This window comes from Mycteria americana, chromosome 16, assembly GCF_035582795.1.
Source record: "Mycteria americana isolate JAX WOST 10 ecotype Jacksonville Zoo and Gardens chromosome 16, USCA_MyAme_1.0, whole genome shotgun sequence".
In the NCBI taxonomy this organism is placed as follows: domain Eukaryota; kingdom Metazoa; phylum Chordata; class Aves; order Ciconiiformes; family Ciconiidae; genus Mycteria; species Mycteria americana.
This window is the reverse complement of record NC_134380.1, coordinates 10,304,775-10,331,576: the sequence shown is the minus strand read 5'-3', so window position 1 is coordinate 10,331,576 and position 26,802 is coordinate 10,304,775. Positions and strand designations below refer to the sequence as shown.

At 38.9% G+C, this 26,802-nt stretch overlaps 1 protein-coding gene across 1 annotated transcript; it reads right to left on the bottom strand.

Moving 5' to 3' along the window:
* Nucleotides 1-5,065: 5,065 nt before the first annotated feature.
* CEP95 (centrosomal protein 95) lies at nt 5,066-23,345 on the bottom strand. Its single transcript, XM_075518779.1, has 22 exons — nt 23,265-23,345; nt 21,586-21,714; nt 20,494-20,601; nt 19,468-19,578; nt 18,079-18,187; nt 17,488-17,597; nt 16,615-16,749; nt 15,547-15,761; nt 15,062-15,131; nt 14,358-14,458; nt 13,003-13,121; nt 12,551-12,683; nt 12,255-12,369; nt 11,260-11,429; nt 10,889-10,981; nt 9,828-9,978; nt 8,478-8,638; nt 7,891-7,965; nt 7,225-7,377; nt 5,980-6,126; nt 5,812-5,883; nt 5,066-5,741 (listed from the first exon to the last, which is right to left on the bottom strand). Exons 1-22 carry the CDS (start codon nt 23,284-23,286, stop codon nt 5,565-5,567), a joined length of 2,676 nt encoding a protein of 891 aa, XP_075374894.1. The 5' UTR covers nt 23,287-23,345; the 3' UTR covers nt 5,066-5,564.
* Nucleotides 23,346-26,802: the final 3,457 nt, after the last annotated feature.

Genomic DNA, 26,802 nt, shown 5'->3' with positions numbered 1-26,802 from the left:
CACAACTTCAGCAGTCGGTACAAGTCACGTTTCAGCCTGTTTTAAATGTATGATACTGAACAGCATCTATACCTGCTATTTTTGGAAAAAATATTTTGGATTATTCTAACTTTGCATAAAATTGGCTGAAAGAATCATTAATCTTTTTAATTAAAGCCACTTACATGTTAACTGCATTTTCTTATAGTAAAACATTATATTCTGCAATGTAAATTCAACTTAAATGTTACCACAGGGGGCTTTTTTATATTTTTCAAGCATGAATTGCAAATACGATGTTTTGGGGTCCTATTTATATCACTTGTCAGATTCCTTAAACAAAATTTCTAGTGTGAGTGACACATACTGTATTTGGTACAGTACTGGTGTTAACATGTGGAATAGACCTTTTTTAATGAACAGTAGATATTTTGATTTTTTTTAAAACAGCATTTTTCTAACAAGTCTGTCAAGAGTATTTTTTGTTGCTTTTGACTTTAAACACTGCATTTTTCAACTTTTTAAGCATGCTGATGAGGTGATATTTGCCAGCAGAAGCCTGTCAGCAGTTCGTTTCAGAATCCATCCCGTCCAGTCAACCAAAGTTTGTTTGAATGCAGCCAAATCAGATTATGTATTTGTTGATGCTAAAGATTTATCAGGTAAAACTTGTTGTAATCTTTGTCTAGCTGCTCATGACATGTGGGTTTAAGTTACAGCTAAGGAAAAATGGTGTATTAACTGAAATATGTGTAATGTGCTTTGAAAATGAGGTTTTAGAAGCACATAATTTATTGATTGTAGGGATGGAAGTAAGTATATATATGAATTATAACATGGGTTGATCTCTTCAAAGGGGAATAAAATGCACTACCAGTAGAGGGAACTGAACTTTGAAGTTAGTTTGGGAATTCTCAGTTAAGATCTGTATGATCTGCTCGTGGTGTATAGATAAATCAGTCTGCTTAAGAGATAGTGGCATTCTCCTCTCAGCGGTGAGAATATTTGGAATAAGTAGCGTTTTTTTTCCAATCAGTGTTGTGGTTTTTTAACTTAGGTTACAATTAATCATCAAATCTGCACTATTTTTACACTGCCAATGAGAAGAAAGTCAAGGGTATTGAAAATGCTAAAAGAATGGGATGTAAACAGCTGTTCCATTTTTGCAGCGTAAGTCACACAGTGACCTAGCTAATTTTCTGTCTGTTCTGTGGAGCTTGAACTTAATTTTGTTCTGCCAAATCTGACTGCCACAGTGAGTAAACTACTACTGGTGTTGTGTATTAGGCTAGTGGGCAATGGACTACTTTTGTAGAATTGTGGTAAGAATCTGGTGAGCCAAATCCACATGTTAGTCTGATTTTTTTTCTTTTTTTGTACAGCTGTTGCTGGAAGGTTTGTTCTGAGAGACTTGCTTCCCATTCTGGGCGGGCTGCAGAGATGAGGCTACTTAGGGATGTAAGCATAAAGCCAAGAAACTTGCTTTGACAGCCAGGCTTGAAATGTATCAGACCCTTTTTTTTTTTTTTTTTCCTTCTTCATTTCAAGGGAGTATTGCGCTCATGTAAAATGGCTGGTACCTTTGCGTCTCCAGTTGGGATCCCTAGTTCACAGCTTTCAGGTAATAGTGTTACCAGAGAAGCTACCACTACATCTGGCCAGGTTGCCTAGGAGAGCAAAGTAGGTTGTTGCCCAGTGTGTTTCTTACTCAGTACTGCTGCCTGTGGTTGGGACCACTGCTTTAGACACTCCCAAAGACCTCTTCTCAGCCCTGCAAATTTTGAGGCATGATGTGAATTACTATTTACAGAGACTTTACAGAGACAGGTTCTTTTGACCACTGTTCACAGGATAGATACTCCAGTGTTGCATAAGTGGTGGGGCTTGTTTGTTTGTTGGGGGGGTGGGGGGTGGTGTTTGGGGGTTTTTTTGTTTTGTTTTATTTTTGTTGGTTTTGTTTTGTGTTTTCCCCTGCTCTTGCTCAGGCTATGGCTGCAGCCTCCCTGGTCATGAAACATGAAAATGTAAAATCCAGTTTGATCCAGCTTTTGGGAGAAGTCAGGACTCAGTTAGGTGATTCAAGGGGGAAGGTATGCTGCTGTTGCCTTTGCACCAGACAGCTCACCTCAGCACTATTTAAAGACTGTCTCTGTAGTGTCTCATGACCACATCATCTATAGCCACCTCCCAGGAACCTTCTCCCTGTCAGCCCACTTAGGCTGGTAAATTTATTGAACGCATAGTTATGGCCACCTTTATGTCATAAAAGCATTTTTGAGGAGGGAGGAGATGAGCTCTGCAAAATACAGACTCTAGATCAGCTGATAAATACCATTCATTTTCACAGCAGCCTTAGCAGTACATCTGTTTGTTCTAGCAAACATTTTGGTATGGCATAGAGATTTTTTTTTTTTAACTGCCACAGATAAATATTGTAAATTTAATATATTATAGGCAAACTAGACAAATCTACATTAAACTTTCTGTAGCTGACAGATGGATGAATATACCAAGTATTTTGAGTGCCTTTCTACCTTCAGAATGACTGAGAGCTTTAACTAAAGCACCTCATCACCTAGTCAGGTGTTTATCTGAAAACATTAAAGGGTTGATTCCTTTGCAGAATTCTGTTTCAAGATCATGTCAGCTACTTTCCCCTCAAAAAGGTGCTAAGCCTAATATTGCATTTTAACCTTGGACTTTCACCCCATGATTAATGTGAATATTTATTTCAATGTGTCCCTCTTACTGGGTTTTACTTTATCCAGTCTTTAGTTGTTTTAGAGAGATGTCACATCATGGTTTTATGCTGTTGCTTTTCATTATGAATGCTTAATTATGAACAGTGACTTTTGTAGATTTCAAATATACAGTACACAGTTGAGTTTCAGAGGATTTAATTTCTCGGTGTAAAGAATTTTGTAATGGTGCTTTGTACAGTATGTATTCTAATTTTTTTTGCACATAGTTTCAGTTTCCCTAAACTGATTTATTTGTACCAAAATTTTGTGTTGTACTAAAGTCTAGAGCACACAAGCTGTTTTTAAATTCTTGTTCTACAACACTACATCTGTATTGAACTTCTGGTGCGTTTAAACTGGCTGCATTGATGGAAGTAAAAGCTTTGCTTCTATATCATAAGTATGCATCATACAGCTTAATGTAGCATGCTCCAATTGCTTCAGATTTTAAACAGCACCATATAGTTAACAGGTGCCATTTGTTGTACTTTACACTATGTAGTAGGTTTCTGGCTCTACCACATCCTCAGAGCTTTGTCTGTAGTTGTAATTAGTTTATACAAGTGTAATTACTCCTCCACAAACTGACAGTTCTTAGTTTATCATTTCCATTGTATTTATTACAGAGTGTTTTAGCATTGATATCATTGTATTTTCACCCAGCTGTTACATGAGCTTTAACAAAAAAAATCTGTATAAAATGGTTTTTAAGTACTTAATGTATGTACCCATGCAGAAGTTGAGCAATAAATTGTATGCTGTTTGCACTGTCACAGCATCAATGGTTTTAAAAGTTTTAAGTTTTTCTTAATTATTTACTTTAAAATGCAACAGTATCACTTTTAAGTAACTCAACTTTGTTTCAAGAGAAAATACTTAAAACTGGGTGTCTTTCTACTTGCTGTTACCTACAATAAGGATTACACTAAAAGTTCTAGTCAAAAAGTCAAAAAAAGGTCTTTCTTTTGGCTTTCATGTAATGGTGTACACATCATGGCAAGGTGAATGGATGTCTCCTCTCAAAATTCAGCAAAGCCAAAACATCTTCCTTAAGGGAAGAAAAAAGGTAAATAAATTTGGTAAATACTTGTTAAATTTGATCAACTTAGCTGCTAAATATTGTCCCTTAGATAAAGACTTTGAATTAGCCTGGCTTATAGCAGCTCCCTGGAAGTGGTTGTTAAGAAAGTCAGGGTGTGGGTTTCTGGGTTGGTGGAGGGTTTTACTTGTGTGTTTTTCTGGGTTTTGGTTTTTTTTTAATCTGTAAAGGAAGCATCTCCAGCCGCTGGGGGCTTTTTTCTGCTTAGCTCTCTTTTCTTTTTCCTTCACAATGCATGAGTCTTAATTCACTGAGTGTGTTGTCAGTTCCATAACAGACACCGTCTCATGGCAAGCTTTAAATATTGTATATACAATGCAATTAATTCCAGTATGTTTATATCACTTCTTACACATGCAATTTTAAGCAAGAATGCTTCTACTAGACCCCGATTAAAATTACACTTCAGTTCATCCTCATTACCAAGATAAACTATTTAAAAATTGCAATTTTGTCAAGCAGAGAATACATCAGTAATGGGCTTCGCTAATTATTGGCTTCATTTTATGTAATTTGTTCTCAGTTTAAGTATTCATCCCTCTGTTTGCATCTCACAGGGCCCATAATGCATGGCTGCTGAAACTTGAATTTTCTACTAAACAATGTATTGTTTATAGCACATGATGATTCTACAAATATAGGTGCCTACTGTCGGCTCCTACTCTGCCTAGAAGTAAGGTAAAAGCTGATTGATGGAATTTTTAATCACTATTTACTCTAGCTGCACACTGACAGAACTAGAACTAACCTGCTTCTCCCTAAAAAAATTAAACAGGGTACTACATACAAGTACCTTGCAAAACTTTTGTCCAAATAATCCACTTCTAAGAGCAAACATAGTGAACTAAAGTTGTTATTGCTTGTCCATTTGTATATAGCATTACTAGGACTCCCTTTTGAAATAGATCAATTGAAACAAAACTTTGCTTGTTTACATGTGGGCTTATGTAGTTTTGAAAACCCTGTGTGAAATCCCTGCAGAGCATACACCTCCTAGTATACCCCTGTTGAAAATAATTAGAAATGCTGTCCACAGGTCCTTCTCAGGTTTCAGTTCTTGCAGAAGCTTATATTTTACTGCTTTAGAAGAATTTTCTTTGTTTTCTATTTCAAACTACTTTTTCCAATACAGTTGTAGTATAGGAAGTAGTACTTTATATGCTTTGCTATTAACAAGCACCAAAACTGCAAACATAGTATTGTGTAGAATAAGTAGCCCTCCCTTGCTTAATATATTAAAATTACTGATTTTTATGTCAGGTTTATTGCAGGTACTCTCTAACTTGTCCTTCCAAAGGAAACTTGAACCACTGCTGTTCTTTTAAAGATCTGCTTGTCCTTTGCGACCTTTCTACTCGAGCAATTTCTGCCTAATAGGGTTAGTGTGGCTTTTCAACCCCAGCAATAAGAACCAGCAGAGGCGCAGAGGAGGGAGGCTTAGCATTCAAATGTTCCACTAAGATAACTCCACTAAAGCACACTGACTTCATCCCACTTCCTTTGTGTGGAGCTCAACATTCGACCTTCTTAGCAAGGCTGAGATAAAGTAGTTTAAAAACTTTATTCGTGATCATAAAAGTACTGTAGAGATCCCAGATACCAGCAGCTATACCTCTGACATGTCAAAATGACAGACCAGATATTTTAGAGAAAAACAGCCACACCCCATCTTCCTGTTGCAGCAGCTCTCAAAGATTTTCATCATCTTAAGCCAGTGAGAACTGCAGTGATATTTACCATAAGCCTTACAAGAAACGGCTTTTGCTATACTGAAAGGAAGCCATCTGAAGTCTAGATTTCAGTCTGTCTGCTTCTAGTTCTTGAAAAAAGGTGTCATCATCACTTTGCATTATTGCTGCTTGCAGTTGCTGTATTTCCTTTTCCATCCTTGATCTCAATTCTCTTTTTGTTTTCTGTAACATCTAAAGAAAATAGAGACATTAGCTACAGCACATAAAAAGAAGACATTTACACAAAATTAAAAATACTTACTTGTGCTTCTGCTTTTTCTCTGGTTTGCATTTCTTGGCGTTCTTGAGATAAAGCTGCTGCTAACATGGAAAACTAAGCATAACACATGTTTGAGTTGAACCAATTAAAGAAAGGAAAGACTTCTAGCATAAAAAATACTAACTGTCCTTGATGCAGATTAAGCTTTACCTGATCTTTGTAATAGTTCTCCATAGACTCCAACTCATTTTGATGCTCTCTCCTTTGCTCAGCACGCTTCTCTTGAGCATACGCTCTCAGGTCCTTCAGTCTTTGCTTCTGAATTTCTAAGCCTTCTTCAAATAAGTTTTTAAATATCTGCCAGCAGTTAGAAAAAGCAAACCTGAAGCTTTCCCAGCAACTTTTAAGTATACATTTACATTTTTCAGCTGCTTTATCTCCTGATGGAAGGGTGATCACATGAAGATAGGTCATTGCCCATGAAAAAGTATGCAGTTGTGTATCTAGTAACGGTGGTAGAGATACAGCTGAGCTGTATGTGTATCACTCATTTAGCTGAAATTCTGATAGATGAAATAATAAGCTTTTCATATGACTAAGAAAGGGGCTAGAACAGCAAATGTACATTACATTTTTAAAATCACTTCAGACAACCTGGCAATGCAAGCCAGCACCTTTGAACATGCACTGTGATTTACAGCCCACCCTGCTGTAAATTCTGTCATCTAACTTCAGGACCTTCATCCAGACTGCCAATAGCAGGAAATCCAGCCTGCGCTCAGGCTTTCCATTTATACAAAAGAACACTTACCAGCTACAGTGCTGTGCAGCTTGCAGCAAACAGTTCTCAAATCACTAATAGTGGATTATGCACTAAACTTCTAGTCTTTTATTATAAAAGGTGAGAATTGTGTATCTACTCTTGCAAAGGGTAGTAACTCTACTTGCCTGCCTTAGCTCTGATGTCCAGCCCTAATTAGAGATCATATCTGTCAAAAAGTCCACTTTGTTTAACAAACATAACTGAATAACAAAGCTGTCTTTTTGATCAGTTTCCATAACTGAAGATTTAGATTGTTTTCTTTGGATAGTAACTATAGGAACAACTTCTTAATCCTACTGTTTCTGAAAACTCATTTCCCCAATTCCTCATGTTACCAGCTCTGTTTTTCCATACTGATACTTCACCCTTTCTCTCCTTCTCTTAACCCATAACACATCCTTTCTTGTTTTACAGTGGTTTGCTCTGAACTGTATCAGTGCTTCCAAAGAAGGAACCTTTTCATCTGTGGCCTTGACTGACCAACCATTTAACCCTGGCTCCTATGCTCTGTTCATGTAACTTGCTCTGTCTCCTTGTACCATTATTTGAACTACCAGACTATGGGTCCTCAGCACTGGGGTCCAAACAAAAAAAGAATTCCACACTTGCAGAGCAAGACATCTTGTACTTACCCTTTCTTCCCGTGTCCTAGCCCGCATCATCTTGGCACGCAATTGAACCCAGTAATCTTCATAATATTTTCTGGCTCGAGCAATTTGCTGGTGTTTCTCTCTCACTTTATTCTGAGCCCATTTCTGTCGGCAGATACGTTGCTTAAATTCTTGCTAAATGGAGAACAGTAGCTGTAAGACCACCGAGCTTCCAACACATATTGCTGCAGGCAAAGCTTTGTTAATCATTGCTAAATAAATAGGGTCCTTTACTAAGGACCTTCTCCCTACCCTAATTTTACACTGCATTTATGGTTTAAAGCTTTAGTCACCACTGATTTAGCAAAGTGGTGCCATCAAGAGCACTATAATTAAGGAGTCAGCATTGCCATGGTAGCTGGTGTTTTTACCAGCAACACCAGGAGCCTGAAGTTTCTCCTCCTTGCACATGCTTAGAATTTGTTTGCACTTTTAAAGCAACAGTGCAGTGTAATAATAATATTCTATTCCCATGACCTCAGTAGCCACACAGCAAACAGATTATATGGTATTTTCTACTCAGCTACTCAAGAGGCATAAAATTGTCTTAAGACAAAAAGCCACTTTCATGGACTGGGGAATATGCATTCTAGCTAGCTCAACATGACACTTTTGTATTATGTAACAAATACCCTCCAAAGAACATACCAGTCTCTTGTTATGGTCTTGATCTTTTTTGATAATTGCAGCAAGAAGCTCGTGCTTCTTCAGGGCTTGTTGAACCTGGAGGTTTAAAAAAAGCTAATTACTTCCATCATTCTGCAGGACAGGCAGTTGTGTGTAGGAGTTTTAAACCTTGCCCCTCTGCTGTTTTGGTTTTTATGTTGAGAGTTACCATGCTTAAGTTAATCAACTTCTGTATCTCATAACTAACTTTTAAACTAAAAGACTGTTCAGAACTAGCACTTGAACCTACAAAATGCTTTTAAAAAAGCAATAGCAATCCTAGGCAGTACTAGATAAACTAGTATAAAAAATGAACATTATATTCAAGTGGCTGATAAAAAGTTGGACCCACATGTCTAGATTTGTACATCCCTATTTAACTAACCAAGCTTAGCTATACATCCTTTCATATTATGCTTAGGATGTGCATGTACCCCATCTATGCTGCATACAAGTCAGGATGACTTTATTATGATCTTTATTATGCAATACAAACTGATGACTGCTAACTATTATGTCAGAGGTACTACCCCTGTTGATACTTAAAAGGTAAGAATAAGAATGCTCACTTCATTTTGGAGTTTTGGCCTAGTTCTGCCAGAAGCTGCCTTAAGTTGTTGCGTATGTGCAAGCTGCTGCTGCCACATTTTATTCATAGTATGGTGGGAAATATGCAGGTGGGGAAACTCTTCCAGTAGCTGAAATAGGAGGTCATCATCTCTTACTTTCACTACAAGGTAAAGACAGACGTAAGCAATAAATTCCTGCAGAGTACATTTAGTGATAAATTCTTCCAGTGTCAGCCTAAGTTATGAAATACTTTAGATTGAACACTATATACAACTACCATGCTGTTGTTATGATGTCAAGCTAAACCCAGCAGGACATAACATCACTCTGTCACTACAGCAGCAGAGAAAGCAATACTAAGTTTTTCTTGTTTTGCAGTTGGTTTGGTTTTTTTTTTCCTGCTGAAGAGTGGCTTTTATAGCTTAGGCTAGTGCCTCTCACCACCACATCCAATTAAGACAGGTATCCCCTTTTCTTCAAATGGTTCTGACCATCACTAATCAGTGATTTCTTTAGCTGTCTCTCACTGGCTGCAGCAACTTAAAATAATGCTAATACAGCAGTATTAGTGACAGATCCAGGACAAGTCAACAGGTGGAAAATAAACTGGTTTGCAACCTACTCATTCCCATTACATCTTTCTGGCAGGAAAAGATGATGGGGAGATGAAACAGATGGGTATTAACCAAGTATATGCCCTTTAAACACTGAAAAAAGTAAGGCAGTGTACCTGAGCAACATTCAGATATGTAGGGGATTATACCATGATCTTATACATAAGCATGCACAATGCCATTTACCAAAACTGAGCCTGTGATGTGCATGTTGGCTGTTCTTGGAGCATTGCTTGCTCAGCAAAACCAGTGGCAATGTTAACACCACCATAGCAGAGTCTTGAAAGGAAGACGATAGCAATTGACAGATTCTGGTGTATTACCTGTACATGGCTCAGCACCAGCCCACTCCAGCTAAAGGCCCAATTTTAAATCTGATACATGTTCAGGGGAAAAAAAAAAAAAAAAACAACACAAGAGGAGGTAAAAAAAATACTGAGCTCAGACTATAGTGGAGCAAGCATAGGAGTAGCAGTAATGGAAACAAGCTTGAAAATAATCCAAGGGATTTTAAGAAGGTAGCAAATGGGTCACAGTTTTGATTGTGCATTGGTGGTTTACATTTACTTAAAGCATTATCTTCCCTAACAAAAATCCAGACATATAGAGGTCATAAGAAGGGGAAAATGCTACAGCTGACTGGTATATGTTGGACTGATGCCTTTATTCTTGGAGTTCAACACAAGCTTTCAAAAGATGCCAGTTTTCCACCAAGTATAGTTTTGCAGTTCTTACTTGGAGCTGCTTTCTTTGGCTTCACAGTCCCTCGTTTTGGAATCCACTGGCTGTATTTGGGATTCCGAGGTGTGGTTTTTCTAGAATAAACTTTCACTGGCTGAGGCATTTTTGGAGGTTCTTTAAAGATGTTTTCTTTGTATTCTTGTTCCTTAGGAGCAGATGTAAAACAGATGGAGAACAGGTATGAGAAGGGAAAGACTGACAGATCACATAGTTTGGATATCAGAACTTAAATGTCTTTGAAACTTTAGAATGAGAATTTGGACATATTGAATTGGATTCTCCAGAAGGCCAGAATTTACCAAATGCAGGTCAGGGTTCAAATAAAGGTTAAATCTCACTGTTGCATAACCTCAGCTCTTTTGCAGCACTTAACACTACTGCAGCAGCCTATGGACTGCTTCTGCAACAGTGGTGAAAAGGGCCAGTGCAGCCTACATTGTTATGACATTGGTATGACAGCTTTTCAGCTTAGGTTCTTTGCTGTTCCAGTAGTATGTAAGAAAGTAGCAAAAACCCCTTTGCCATATTCATAACATTAGAGAATCATCCTTGCACAAACCTAACTTTTAGAGTAGTTAAAAAAGACTTTGACAATATTAAGCAGATTGCCTACAGTGTACAGGGGCTCCAACCTTATTAACCTCGCTGTTGGGGATGTGTGTGTGAAGAAGTGCCCATCCGTGGAAAAGTTTAAGCCAGTCTATGGAAGCTGTCTACTTGCTCAGTTAGCTTTAATTCTTTAAATCTGAGTGTCTTGAAGTTACCACTTCATGTGAAAAGCATGGTGGCTAAGTTACCCATTAGAACAGGTATTATTCTTAATACATAGAAATGGTGAAAATTCTAAAAGTACTTGTCCCTTGGTTCTTCCTATCTCAGGAAAAGCTGTCCTTCTGTTCACTAGTTTAGTAGTATACAGTGCTGTAACTACGACACTGGAAGTCAAGGAGTTTTTGTACCCAAAAGACACATCCAGTGTCTGGACAGATTATCTAGACAAATTTAAAACAAAAAAACAAAACCACAACCAACAATCACCATAGTGCATCACATACCATTTCCTTGATGACGTCTCTGAGCTTGGAAAGTCTAAACCTCTCCCTAGCTTCATAAATTCTTAGTTCATCTTCATAAGCTTTAGCAACCATCTGGAAAATAAAAATAAGAGGACTTTTCAGAGAAAACAATCAGTCCATATGACCACCTCATTAACTTGTTCAGTGTATGGGTCAAAGTAGCTTCTTCCACTTTAAACTCTGTTTTTGCAAAATCTGGGGTTTAAGTCTTTTCCTCAGCAACCTACAGATATAACAGTACAAAATTACTAAAGTAGGCCAGATGTCCTCATTAAGTAAGAGCATTCAGTTTTAATGCTTTTAGTATAACTGTTGGTAAGAATGATCAATAGGTCTTACTTAGAAATTACCTTTGCTTTTTTTGTTCTTTCATCCCTTTCTTTTTGCAACTGGCTGCGTATTTGGCCTGTTCCATTACTGCAAAGTTTATCTTCCAACTCAGAAAAGAGCTGATGCTGAGATGAGGGTGAGGATGGAGAAAGGGATCGTGGCCTGCTTGGGTACCTTAGATGTGGTGTGTCTATAAGGAAAGGTGATTCATTGAGTATCTAACTTGAAACAAAAAAAAACCCTCCAGCCAAATGTACGGAAAAAAAGCCCCCAAAACCCCACACAGCATAAAAGTCCAAAAGTTTAGCACAAATTAAGTCATAAAAAGCTAAAGCCTTTGCCTTTAGAATTATCCCTACCCCAAATCACAAATTTTGGGGCTTATATAATAGCAAAGGTGCCAGGAGATACTCAAGATGTGAAAGGAAAAAGCAGCAAAGACAACTGAAGGTAGCTCAAGGTGAGAGACTGTTTGTATGCCGGGGTCACACACAGCTCCATCTTGCAATATAATGTTGTGCATGTGAATTAGATCAAGCTATATGACAGTTCTACAGCCTGGTGTACATATAGGGTGGTTATTTAATCATACTGCCACCAACACACATACTGCACAATATGTTTGTAAGATACCTAGATGTACATGCTGTGTTTGGCACAGAAGAATCTGCAGTGAAGTGTATGGTGAATAGGCCCTCATTTTAGAGTCACGGTCCTATCAGTAAGCTTGTATTCTGTCCCTCCCCCCACTTTCTGTACATTTTTTTACTGCAGCCATATTTGCCTTGTATTTTTAGTAAAGTTTTACCATAGCTATTTAAGTGTTAAATGGGAACTTAATTGTAATTGTTACTGTTGCTCAGGTTTGGATCCAAGACGAAATATAAGTGAACTAACAATACAAAACTTAGTAACTAACTAGGAGTAGTTCAGTGTACCAGCTCTACATGAAAGGGATTTTTTTTTTTTTACTTTCCTTTCCATCCTAATACTTAAGTGGCATAAGAATTGTTACCTCGTACAGCTTTCCTTTGGCGATAATCCATGACGCTGTCACTGTGCTGAGAGAGGTTGTCTTCATCTGTCAACTCTTCTTCTCCGGTGTGCCCACCCAAAGCTCTCTTTAACATCTATTGGATAGATTTTTGGGGGGGTCAGGTTCAATAGTTCTTTCAAAATTTAGAGCTGTCTAAAGTCAGGTGTTAGTTGCAGATTTCCTTTTCATCAGTATTAAATTTATATTCTGGTTCTGTCCACTACCATTACTAAGGCTAGCTTGTTCAGATACAACAAAGAATAGATTTCACTTACTAAATCTAGTGCATTTAACCCACGAGAGAGTTTTTCTGACACTTTATGAAGCTCTTGCTCAGATAGGTTTTCCTTTGTTGTTCTGTGGGAAAGAGACTCTTCAAGTGAATCTGTGGTAGAATTTTCGTATCTGCTAAAACAGAAAACAGACAGATATCATTTCTATCCTAAAAACTTGAAGATAAGCATTACCTCATACAATTCCAGTTCACTTTTTGCGTGAGCACATTTTTATAGGATTAAGTAGAAGCTGAATTGTGTAAATGCCTATAACTATATTTAAGAAAATGCATGTATGTCAGGAGAAACAGGAAATCTTTCTGTTAAAATTAATCTTTCACTGTCATGCAGCCAAGGAGGAAGATATCTTATTTTAAGGGGGGGGGTCAGGGCTGGGTGGCCATGTATATGGAAGTGCTAGTTTGGCTCAGTACCAAAAAAACTGAACTTGCCTTTTCTTTCTAGGCAGATATCTAGATTCAGGTCTTGGAGTTTGTGTTACTTGTTCAGCATGTAGTGAGAGTTTTTGGTGTAAAGAGGAAGCAGATGAATTCCCATGTACCCAGGGAACCTAGGAAAATGAGTAAACGTAAATTAAGATTTTATTAAGATCTTCACAGTAAAGCTCAGAAATACCATAGATCATGTGAGTAGAGAGATCCTACAACAGCTTTTATAGGAGAACTATCTCAAACCCTATGATTTTTTTATATATATATTAAAAAGTAGTTATATGTCCAGGTCCCTGACTGAAGATAGTGCGCTTTAGAGAATTAGATGTTTAAAGAAACAGACTAGCAAAAATATAGAAAAGCAGTTCAAGGATCATCCTCAGCTAAACCACAAAATCAGAAGAACAAGGTCTAAGTTAAGTTATATGAGTATCCCTACACTACCTCATGAGCCTGGGACTAATGCCAAGTAATGCGAGTAAGCTGAACCTTACCGAGTATAGACTAAGCTGCAATTCACAGCAAACTAAAATAAAACATTTCTGTCCTTGTGCCATTTAGTAACACTGATTTAGTACTGCCTGGTAACTTATCTGTTCGAACTGGAGTAATTTGGGGTTGGCATGCATATACTTGCAAATACACCAATGGAAAATGAGTTTTAAACAGAGACAATGTTTTAAACAGACAATGTAGAAGTAAAGGCTGTTGAAACTATTGGAACAAATGAAGTCTGTGAGTACCTCTTGTGGTTGCAGAAGGCAAAAAAAGTGTTTGTATAGGAAGTTCCTTGCTCTGGAAGACATGTTTCTACAAGTATTGAATGGCATCTGCTGATCAATTTGTGGGTTTTGCATTATTCAGTTTTTGGAAAGCAAAGGACAATGCAAAGAAATAAAATGAAAGAATATAGCCAGGCAGTTCAGTGATCTTTAGGAAGGGAGCAAAATCTAAATTTTATTGGAGTCTGAACAACTGCAGAAAACCAAAATTCTTACTAGTTTAGAATACTGATACACTTCAGAGAAAGGACGTGACTGTAGTCTTGTGTTTTATACATCTTTGATTAAAACGAATATAACTAGTAACTGGTTGGTTGTGATAAATTAGAACGCTATACGCACTGGCACTTATAATTCTTGGCGCAAACACCTCCAGAAAGAACTGACGTGACTTACAAACTGTACATAGTCGTAGTCTAACAACATTGCATCACTGATTGTATATTGAATAAAGCAAGCCAAAAACAGGTTTAAAAAAAAGCCCAGAAGTGCCACAAGGTATCAGGAGAATTAAGCAGAAATCCAAAAATATTGACTGAACTTCCACAAATAAGGTAAAGATGCAACATCTACCTTTGCCACATTGTCCACAGCATCATTTGATACCACCTTGTCTCCCACTGCAGCAGATGACAGGTAAGTGTTAGTTGATAGTACAGACTGCACTGTGCCTACTAATGTGGGGAACAAGTGAAAAAAGATGTGATCCATGGCCTTTGGAATAAAATTATTCAAAGAGAATAGAATGACAAAGCAACTATGGTTACACAGTTTGACATTCATTTTGGTAATTTCTCAAGTTTTGAATGTTCAGTGTCATGGGAATGCTATGGAAACTAGAAAGGTAAGCAGTGTTTCCCAGGCAACAGAGAAAATAAGTACTGAAAACTAGCTTCTAAACCTTTTCTACAATAGCAGTCAAGGGCTTTTTCCTAGAGTTGAAACTGGCTTGTTTAGTCCATGTTTCTCTGCTTAGAATAAGCTCAGCCATGGCAGTTATCTGCTAGAAGAGATTTCTGTAGTATAGACGCATCTTAACTGGATTAACTAAGAAGAGTTGAACTGGGGACACAGATTATTTTTCTCCAGCACAGTGAACAGCTTAAAAGTAACCTATTTTTGTTCCTCTATAAAACAGAGATAGAAATATGAACTTATGGCTGAATTAAAAAAATGCACTAGTAGTTTCAAAACCATGTTTCTTGTAGTCCCAATAAAAATAAATGCAACATTTGACACTTAAGAGTTACACTATAGGAAGCAAAATTCTCTCTCACCAGGGATTTTCCTTGATGGAGGAAGACTACCAGAAACATCTTCAGATTTTTGTGTAAGTGACTCTTCAAGCTGAAATAAAAAGCAACATGTTTTCTATAAATTCACAGGAGAGTGTTGACAGGAAGGTCATACATGAGGTTTGTCTGCATATGGAAATCAAGGCTGATTTTGTAGATTAATAAAAATACACTAATTATTTTGTTTACTATATTGTAAACTGTGTAGTTACATTGATTATGGGGATGTGTATGTATGTGTATAAAATAAACACATCCCTCAAATTAACTTCCTCTCTGGACACTCAGTGAGGAAAGAATCCACAATCCAAAATTCTTTGAACTGAAGATAAAAATTTGACGCATTCAGAAGTGTTCTTCAGAGACCAACTACTTCCATCCTGCAAGTATACTAGAAGGTTTCAAAATTAAAGCAGTGCTGATTACTTAAAAAAAAAAAAAAAATAAAAGGATAGGTTTTTACTTACAGTAGGAATTTTCACTCCTTCACTGTTAGCCAAAGTTGCTGACTGGCTGCCCAAGTTCTGATAATCTCTCCATCCAGGATAATAAGGTCTGGCTTCCGAAGGCTGAAATGGTGGTAGCAAAGGAATAGCTTGCCGTACAGGCTCCCCAAGTTTTGTAGCACTGGCACTCAAACTCTCTTTTTGAGGTTCGATAGTATGAACAGACTCCATTAATCCTTAAGAGACAAATATGAAGAACTTAAAGTTCATATGTTATCTGTGAAAGCAGAATGTTAGTTTTGTATATTCTCCATACATATTAAATGTAAGTATCTAAATATCTAATATTAGCTACCATCTTTGTTGGATTGTATAGAACAGTACTGTAACATTTTTATGCCTTACAATGTTTACTTTTCTTCTGTTTAGAGATACATACTGCAGCCCCTCCCTGTCTCACTACTTTTCTAAGAGCACCAAGTTTTTTTATGACTGTATATAGGTATGTATATATATGAATATATATACATGAATATACTGCTCTCATACTGCATGGGTGTAGCTATATGCATACACACCAAATAGCTTTTGATTTGCTGTTTTTCTCCCCACAGTCATTTTAGATACATGCTGGGGAATACCTGCTCATGCGCAGGAATTCTAAGCAATGACAGAGCCATAGTCAGCAGAGGCCAGGGACAACTGGTGAAGATGGCTGACACCTATCAGAATGATTTACCCAATACACACTCTATCTGCAACTGTCCTTAAGAACAGGATGAAAGCCCCCATGATTTTGCATGCTAGGATCTTCCACAAGGAAGTTTTACTTTTTGTATTTTGTTTATTGAACCACAAAAGGAAAAAACTTAGCTGAAGCTGAATCCTAGCTAAGCAGAAATACCCCAGATAATGGAGTTTGCATACTCTGGGACACCAAAATATAAAATTTCTGAAAAGGATTTATTTATTTCAAAATCTAGCTAAAGCGTTTCCATCCATGACTAAGGTTCTCTTCTACACTACCTTAGTGCCCTACACCCCTAGTCAAAAGCAGGTGCATTAGCTATCAGAAGAATGAATACTCACTATCTTCCTTTTCCTTTACAATGGCCCTTTCAGTTTCAGAGGCCTGTTTCGGGAATGTTGCAATAGCTTCTGAGTTTTTAGATTCTTCCACCCCCTTGTCCTTTTCTGCTGGTAACAATTCAGGCAACTGGAATTCTAGAAGCGGTGTTTGAAAAGATTAAATTAAGAACTATAAAGCATCTTGCTATGAATTGTTTAGATGGACAATTTTCATGTTTGGTATGTTATTAACTTGGTGTTAGCAATCCATACTATGATCAAAATAGGTCTGTTAAATTCCTACTTGTAATTCTATTCAATAAAAATGTCATAATTTGTAATATTTCTTTACGCCTCTACTTAGAGAGATTAATCACCAATAAGAATAGGAATATTCTTATAGGAAAACAGGAACTAGGAATGGACTGCATTTAAGTAGTCTTCACCTTAGTTGTTCCAGAGCCCACCCATCATGTTTTTAAGTGGCACACACTGCTAACAAGTCTTCTTTAAGAATGAACTTACTAGTCTGTTTACAGTCTTAAATAATACATTTTACACTGTAATAAATGAAATAAATTAAAGGCTTCAGAAATCTTTTATTCCATTGAACAAAATAAAATGCCTTTGTAGGGAGAACTGAATAAGAAGTCAAACAACAAACCTTTATTCAAATAATGTAGCACAGGAGTCATGAAAAACAGTGCCTGAAATACTTTAAGAAAACTACTTTTTAACTACAGGTACGTTTGCTTATTGTGGGTTGGGGTTTTTTGTAAAATAACAGTTTAAACCAAACTATTTGTCTGAAAGGAATAACTTAAAAAAAAACCCAAAAAAACCCTAGAAGCATTACTACAGAGTAGTCTTAAAATTTTTCTCACCCAAACTCACCTTCCTCTCTCTTGGAAAATGAATGAGCAGTATCTCCAAGTCTAATTAATTCACTGGTAGATTCTGATCCATCTACATCACAAGATGGAACAAAAAATTCTGACTGGGACCTAAGAGGAACATCAAGCCGTAAAATATTTACTCTAAAAGTCTTTGCCCCTTCAGTCCACAAGATGGAGCTGCAGAAGAATGGCAACTCGGCTTCAGGTAGCTAGCTATTATAGTGCAGGACACGAGACCAGCTTCTACAAAAACCAATGTAGAAGTCATGAAGATAAATTGAATGCAGTTTAACTCAAATACAATAATTTAAAACTGAGACAAAGTTTTCAACTTGTTTCATTCCACATGTAAAGTAAACTTACGGGAAACAAAATGCCATCAGCACTCTTCAAGAGCAAAAAAGTTCTGGATCTAACTTTAGCCCTCTCACTGCCCAACTAACAGGGAAAGTTACCTCACATTCCATTTGACATATGTAGTCAGTATGTTTCCTACTTGTATACTATTAAAAACCTACTAGTTTCTCTACAGATACACAAAAAGATAGGCAATCACTATGTCAATGCAAATATTCAGAGTTGTTCTTACCCTTCAACTGATGAGAATATTGAAGGTTGCATAAGTTGACCAGCATTGCTTTCCAGCTGCTCTTGAGATGCAATCTGAATTTCATTATTGGATAGCACATTTGCCTCATCTGTTAATAATGAAGAGGCAATTATTTTCAGGAAAACTACTTCTACCTATTAACTAACAGGTATTATTGCCAATATCATCAAAACAGTTTAAGTATAATAAAACATTATAACGATGATACCTAAAATGATGACATGTAATGCCCCCCCTTGGGGGGGGGCAACTTTTATGGTAAGTTTTGAAAATTGATACAACTGTCATATACCCTATTGTTTCAGTTATAAACAACCCCTTTCTTCTTCCTCAAAAGAATTAAATCCTGTACTTATAACTAGAAAATTGGAACCACTAACACCTATTGGGTAGCAGCACTGGCAGCCTGAGAGAAGGGAAAAGTAGGCACTAAAAATTGCTACTGCCCTCTTTTTGCCATTCACAATGAAACAGGACAGGAGACAATTGTCTCAGCCACCACGTGCTCTCCCCTTTACTCACAGGTGCAACAGCCAGTGATGACAGTTCTTATCAGCTTTAAGATAGGAAGACCAGTACTCAGTCTGCAGTAACAATGATGCCTCTGAAGGGCTGAGTAGCTTCTCTTCCCCTATTTAGCATTTTCCTCAAAATAGCCCCTGCTATGGATCTGCTCCCAAGACCCACTTCACAGGAAAGCTTCAGTCATCCCCCTATTTGTCTCCTAATAAGTAAAAGCAACTTTTGCTCATTGTTCCAGCTAAAGCCAACACTTCCCCCCCCCCCGAATCCTAACCGTAAATCATTTGACTTACAAGTTGAAAAGCAACATGCCAACAGAGGATGAATTGTCTGGAGTAGGTTTCTGCCACAAGAATGAAGCAGAAATATTATGTTCTCCTATTCTTGCCTTTTAACAAGCTTTGGAGAAAATAAATTATCTATTTTATCATTGTTTTTGAAAGTAATGGATGTAAATACTCAGTTTGGCCACTGAAATTTCCTCCCCCTGTGGTCAGTTTCAGTCTTTCTCCTCTTCTGCATTGTCAAGGTTATTTATAAGGCAAGATCACCACATAAATCTTTGCTACATTGGAAACACCTTGGGTACCCCAAAGCAAGGTTTCACAAAGCTTACATCTTCCAATGGATATCATTCCCTATAGCTGCTAGCGAGGAGTACAGCAAAGAAACAGTTTTTACCTATTATGGGAACTGTATTCCATCCATGAACACCAAGAACCATGGCCATGAGAACCTAAGCCCTTAGCAAGCTAACTTGATAGCAGACAAACAGAATAAGTAAGCTGTCCATAATATAGTAGTAGCAGAACATAATACCTTAAACTAGGGCATCTGTCTACTCACCTCCATTCTGAGAAGATTCACTGACTTCTTCTGTGAGATACTCTAACAAACCATCAAATATTTCAAGGAGGTTTCTGATAGATTCCCATTCTCCTTTCACAATGTTCTCACCTTAAGAGAAGGTACTGCCACATATTAATAATTAGTACTTCACAGAAGAAAAATTCTCAAAAGCAGGAGTTTTCTGGAGAAGAGTACTTGGAAATTCTTGTGAAGGTGTCAGCTCAGAAGACAACTGGTCACTCATCTATGGCTATGTACATAAGCTTAAGGTATCTTAAAAGTTTCCTAAAGTTGCATATTTTCAGTTCTAATAAGTGAAAGTTTATTGATGCTATACCTGCTTCCAAAAAAAAAAACCCATCAGGGATATTTTCAGGGATAGTTGGTATTTAATATTTTATTATACATACTAGCTACAGTATGAATCAAGTCTACAGACTGGCAGGCAGGATTACAAATACCAGCCATACTGTACAGGTACCAAATTAGAGAGAGATACTTCATATCAAGCAAGCAGTTTTCATTCTTTGCAGGCTATGTTATGCGAGACTATACATATGAACACTCAATGAAAGCTATTACCTGTGTACAAAGGACAGACACAACATGGTTCAAGTCTTTACTCATCAACTTTTTAAAATTCAGTAACAAGTTTGAAATTCAGGGCTCATGTTTTAAAACCCAGTCTCCGAGCTTTAACTGTATACAGAAAAATACTGAGCCAGTAACAGACTTCAGGTAACACTTTAGCAGACAAATGAAGTATGATTGACTGTTAACTTTAACATTTCTTACAGGTCTGTGTCATACAAGACAGCTCTTATTTATTCTCTCCTTGCTGTTTAAATTTATAACCTGATGTCCAAGGCAAGGGTTCAGTGTTTTGCTGACATTCACTACAGGAAAAAGACCTTCCATGTAAGTATGAAAGTATGCTTTATAACATATGGTTCTTGCAAAATCTTCAAATTAAACCACACAGATAATCAGCTGGTGTTTGTCTACATTAAAATGAGTACTTACCAGTGATGTGTGACAAGCTGACCTGCAAATAGTCCAATGCCAGGGAATCTATTACTGCTTGTACGTTATGTGCATCATCCTCTTGGCTTCTAGGAGTAGCTATGAAATCTATTTAAAATAAATAATAGGTTTTAGACTATCTAAATGGATAGCTTATTGCAGATCTTTTGACTAAACTACTTTAATGTTCACTTACAAGTTAGTACTTTTTCAATACCTTGTGTACTTAGTGAAAAGTGTATGAAATCTTTTATAAATACTGAGTGCAAACTTAGAACACGCACTGGAAGATGTGAGGATTTTATCAGCTGAAGTATTAAATTCAAGAACAGAGACTACTAAAGTATTTTTCCTCCTTCACTCCCAGCACACACATCTAGTTCAGATCGTCAAATTGGAATTGCAGTTTGTCTTAAGGTTTCTTCTTCCCCTGTCAGCAACTAGATGGACTGCAATGTATTCTACTTAATTGGGAGCAACATTATTTTTAGTTCTGGGCTTATATTTAACAGGACTTCTACCACCAATAGCTGTCAGTTACCTCTTGCAGTTATCTTCTGCAAATAGGAGTCTTGACACTTCCCAAACACAAAGTTTACCATAAAGCAAACAAATACATAATTGTATAGCCCTTGCTTATTGTTGTCACTGAAGTCAAATGGAGTTGGGTTAAACCAGAGTTAAATCACAGCTTAGCTCTTAGCAGACTGTAAGTATTAAGCATTTTATGAGAACAGGCTTCAGTATTAACACTTCTTTAAGAGAAATGAGCCAATTCACACCTTTCAAAGGTATTGTGCTTATTGTGCTACTACGGCTTTCAAGGCCTAATTTACAATAGAAAAAGTTTTGCTGTAGCTATACTAGTGAACTCCCCTCATAGCTGCCGTTCATAGCAGTCAAAAAAAAAGACAAAATTGGCCAATATTACTTAAATCTTCTTAAAGAATGACAATCTTATGTGTTTGTCTTTGGAAGGATACAAATACTTTAAAAACCCTACATCTGTAATAAGTTTTGCAAACTTAAATTTGTTCATTAGAAAATATCCAGAGACAAAAAAAAAGGAGGTTTAGAAATTATTATTCCCACCTGGTACTTTTTCTCCTAAGATTGACTCATAAAGACGAACAAACACATCAGCACCACATTCTGAGAGATGCTTTATGCGCTGGTTTATGTGACAGCTCCTTAAAAGATCATTGGCAACATCAATCCAATCTATTAAGAAGTAAAACATATCAATGTCAGAACTGAAAGACACAGAAATAAAGACACAGTTAGTTACACTGAAAGATGGAACCTGTTTAAGTGTCTTTGACTCCACCATATGTGGTCAATCCCAGTCACGCTACCCCAATCATCCAAAATATTGAACGTGTTGTATGCTTTCTGCTCCATGCACTGTTTACTTCAGATGGAAACACAGACAGAGAGTGAGGAATGATACACGCCCGTATCTTGTTCAAGTACACAATCATAGCACGACTGGACTTGACAGATGAAGGGTGCTGAAGTACCCACAGGCTGGGCAAATTACTTTTTTCCTTCCACATAATGGAAAGCAAATTTTGGTCTGGCCACATAGCCAGGAATTCCAAACCTTGAAGGACTTAACAAAATAAGCTTTGATACATCTTTTGCCAAGAATCAGAAGTAACATATACCTTTTTGAAAATCATGAGGTCCTTTCTTACAAACCCAGTTTCTCTAATACTCTTGGGCAACGACAACACTGCTAATATAAGTGTTCTTCATGAAAGCTAAATTCAAGGACTGCTTTTATTAGTTTGCTGTTTAGGGATTACAGGAATATGGAGCCAGTCCCACCAACTTTATGCTATGTTGAGCACAATGAGATGTGTGCATAAACAGCCTGATTTTCCCAAAACTTTGAGTCCTGAATTTAGGTGCTTTGAAGTACATGTATCCTCTACAGTCTTCCTTGTCACCCAATTCAAATATCAACTTGGAAGAACAAAAGTCATCATCTCTGTTACAGTCTGTGATCTCTTAAGGTTGGATTTTCCCCATACATGTTGCTTTTGCAAACAAAACAGTATTTTGACAAGTATTATCAAGGACCTTAAATTACTAGGGAAGGGGTAAGTCATCTTTGGAAGGAAAAAAAAAGTATACAGTTACTACAACAGAAACTAATTTGTACGGTTTTTACTCTTCTGTACACAGGGAGCGTTACTTTTCCCTCACTCTACTCTTCACTCAGTTCTAGAAATCGCTTTACCCTAAAATTTTAATAATTTCAGGTGCATGAAAGGTTAAAGTAGCATCTCCTACATTTCAGACTGATGTGTTTTAGAAAACTTCAGTTAGTGTTCATCTCCAGCTTTATCAGTTTAAAAGTGTCACGGGGGTGGGGGGGCACAGAGAAGAGAGGGGAAGAGGAGGTTAACATAAAGAGCTTAAAAAGCAACAGCAGAAGAAAAAGACATTTTTAAGGAAAAGCACGTCTGAATGAAGTGGACGGCGTTAGCGATGCGAGCAGCAGGTGGATGACAAGGCAGAGTGGGGAGAAAAGGCAGCTCCCCACCTTGCTCCCCCACCCCTGCAGGGCACGAAGGCTGGCTGCTCCTCCGGGACTCGCACCCGCCCCACCGCGAGGCCCCGCAGGGCAGTGGGGACACGCCACGATCTAGCCCCAGCGGCGGGCAGGGCACGACGAGGAGGGGGGAGGGCACGAGGGAGACCCGCCCGCGGTTCGGCGAGGGGCGATCTCCTCAATCCCCTCAGGAGCCCCCGGCCGCCCCTACCTCTCTCCTCCGCACTACCCATAGCGCGGCGCCTCACGCACCAACGGACGGCAGGACCGCCCCGCCCCGGGGAATTTAAATAGCCCCCGCGGCGTACTCCGCGCTAATTGGGCAGGCTGCATCGGAAGGGGCGGGGCAGTCGCCAAGCATCCGCCGGCGGTACTATTGCAGCTTGCCGAAGAGCCGGTCGTCATGGAAACGAGAGGGGGCGGGAAGAGAGCCGGTGCCTCAAAGCCGTGCCGCAGCGCGGGTCACGTGGCTGTGGCCTTCCCCTCCCCCACTTCCTGGTGCAGGCACCGCGCGTCTGTCACGTGACGGGCGCCCCTCGGTGCGGGCACCGCAGCCCCCCCCCCCCCCCCCCCCCCCCCCCCCCCCGGGCTCGGATCAGCCGCGCGGTGAAGGCTCGGCCGGCCTCCCGCAGGGCCGGGCGCTCCCCACGGCTTGTGTAGCCTCCCTTTGCCCACGACCCGGGCCCTGTGGGCTGAGCTCCCCCGGGCAGGACGGGGGGCTGGCTAGGCAGCGTTTCGGCTCCGGAGGGCAGTTGGCGGCGTAAAATGGCGGCGTGCTAAACCCCGGGCTGTAAGGCGGCGGCGGCGGGGGTTTGCCCGGGGTGATTCCGCCTTCGTCACCCTGAAAGGCAGAAAGGTTGTTTGCATTTTCACGAGCAAAATTAGGTGGGGAGAGGGCTGGCCACTGGCGGGTGGGAGGAGTGGGGAAGGTTCTAGCACTTGACCTTGCAGGCCTGGTCTGGGGGTGTTGGCTGACAGGCAGAGAGGGTGTTCACGTTAGCGCGGCTGTTGTGCAGATGGAGAGGTCGTTTTAAATTGGTGGGTGATGTAGGTTTGCCTGAGAAACGCTGGGTAATGTGAGGGCGTTTGTGCACAGTGGGAGTGTTGGAACCTTTATTAAAAGCAAGATTTAGAAAGTTTTGTCTAGTGAAACTTAACTGTATTAGCTGCTAGCATACAGGTTTTTGGGGACGCTGGATGGTGAAAGTGTATTATCTTCCTTACTGAGCAACAGTATTCCATGCTCCTTAGGAATTCAGGAATTCCCATGTTGCATCAAGTCATGCAAAACTAGAAATAATGGTGCCCTTATCCTTAAACTCCTGGAGCACGACAGAAGCATCCCAGATCCCACTTAAGAACAATGACTGGCAGCAAGTAAACATCAGTGACAATGTTAGCTCTTAACAGTCTACGGATATAATTGGCACGTATATAATCCAAACGCATGCATTGGTTGAATAAAAACAAAAGAGCTTTTGTGCATATAAGCAAACGCATATCAGCACTATCGAAATTAATACTAGAACATGGATTTCAGTTTGATACACACCCAGCTCTGCAAAGTGGCGTTGAATTGCTTCGCGTACATTGGCTCAAAGTAAGACGAGAATACAGGAAAATCAATTAGGTTTAACTTAAAGGGGTGGAACACAAAGATGAAGGTTTTTTCAAAGAGGAAATCAAAAGGAATTACTTGCAGACTAAATGCATGCAGGCGAGACAGAGGCGAGGTTTTGTTTAGTCTTTTTGATTCTTTAAAACCTTAGCAAGGTTAAACAGCACAGTAACAGAAACCACTAAGTTATATATGAACAACAAAAAAATCAAAATAATCTGTGTTAAGCTAAATGTAATAGGGAAGAAGAATAAAAGATCGGACAATTTGCTATTAATTTTCACGGCCTTTGCAAAAACCTTTTTCAGACTCCTCAGAAGCAGGAAGTCTATAGGGTTAGTCGGTAGAGAGTGGTAAAAGGAGTACTTTGGGAGAAAAATCTTTTAACAAGCTGTATTAAATCAGTAACTGATTTACTGGGAAAAAAAAAAAAAAGGAGGATCCCCTATTAGAAATTTGCAGGGGATAGTATAATGAACCTAGCCAAACTGAAGTGCTACTAAAAGAACAAATTGATAATAAGAAAAACCAGTTGATTGAGGTGGTATTCCAAATCGCTGAGGGGGGAACAGCTGTGGATACTCATAAACAAAAGATAAGCCTAACTTAGGTGTTACTTTTGAGGAAGAGATCATGGAAACATCTAGTACTGTTCTTTGAAAACCTTGCTCCATTCATAGCAACAATCAAAAAAAAGAAAAGGAAAAAAATTATTAGGAAATAATACACAACAGCTCAAAAACATCTTCATTCCTTCAGTATGTAAATCTGTATGGGGCCCAGATCTTGAACACTGTGTGTGTTTCTTGTCAATAAAGAGAAAATGGCAAAGATAATCAGAAGTGTGGAATTGCTTTTAAAGGAGAAAGAATTGGATGGACTCCAGCTTTGGTTTACAAAGGAGGTGACTTAGAAGATACTGATGTCCACAAAGGGTATGCATAAATATAAGATTATTACTTACCATTTCTAGTAACTCATTTTGTTTTGTGCCCCCTGTTCTTACCAGGCAATGGGTTGAAAATGAAAGGAAATGTTTTTCCGGTAGCGAACAACTAAACTGTGAAACACATTGTCATGGTATCTTAGAAGCTAACAGCATAAATAGAACAAAAATAGGAAGAAATGGCCACCAAATACAGTTACGTTATTTTTGTCTCAGAAAAGCCTTAAAGCAGGGTTTGCTGCAAGGTGGGAGGATGTACACGGAGAGCGTTGTTATGACACTTCTCCTTCCTTATGTTGTTTTCATTTGCATTGGCCACTGCTTGGAACAGGTGCTCTGGCAATATGGCTGCTTATATTTATGCTTCAAGCTTCACCTTTTCTTTTGTGTGCTTGAAGCCTCAGGTAGCAAGGCATTCCAGTTATTATTTAAGCTAGCAAAGCAGGGCAGATAAGAAACACAGTCCCCACTTCAGATATTTGATGTTTATTACAGGTGTGCTTTATAAACAACCCTGTCTTTCAGTGCACTGGTGCACTTCTTGTGACCTTTGAATTGGTTTACTAGCCCTGTTGTGGAATTGGAAAGATAAAAATAGTAACTGTTTCTAATCACATGTATTTAATATTTGTAAGAGTGCCCAGGCAGGGGGTAACAGTCTAAACGTGCAGCTCAAAGTAGCATTTAATAATCTGCTATGATGATTATTTGTGTCCAACTTGTTAACATCGTAAGGATCTGCACATCTACCTCTTGTAGCCTCTTGGAAATCCCAGGTAGGCGTGTGCCTGCATCTCCCATTCCTTCAAGTTGTTAGTTAAAATGTGGCAACGCTACTTGAACCTGGGTTTTACCTGTCGGAGCACTTGCAGGAGGCTTTTCACAAACAGTTCATGCGACTGTAAGTATCTGTGAGGCTTTGAGCTCGGGGGAACTTCACGGCGAGCAGCTGGGTTCCCTTGCTGGGTTCGGTCCAGCCCGAGAGGACCAGACCTGCGTCACCGCTGGTCCTGCGCGCCAGCTAGGAGCCGAAGCTCTCTGGACAAACCGGGAGGCCGAAAGGCATCAGGCTGCACTTATCAAAGGCTGGCTGGGGGGACATCCCCCTTCCCGCCAGGCCGAGGCCGATTTGCGGCCCCCGGGCGCGCAGAGGGAGAGGCCTCACCCAGGGACGACTCGGCGCCA

Coding starts and splice junctions, on each gene's coding strand:
- CEP95 (XM_075518779.1), bottom strand. CDS start 23,286: ATGGGTAGTGCGGAGGAGAGAG. Junction 20,602..21,585: donor CTTAGGAGAAAAAGTACCAG/GTGGGAATAATA, acceptor TATTTTAAATAG/ATTTCATAGCTACTCCTAGA. Junction 9,979..10,888: donor GAGACGTCATCAAGGAAATG/GTATGTGATGCA, acceptor TCTGCTCCTAAG/GAACAAGAATACAAAGAAAA.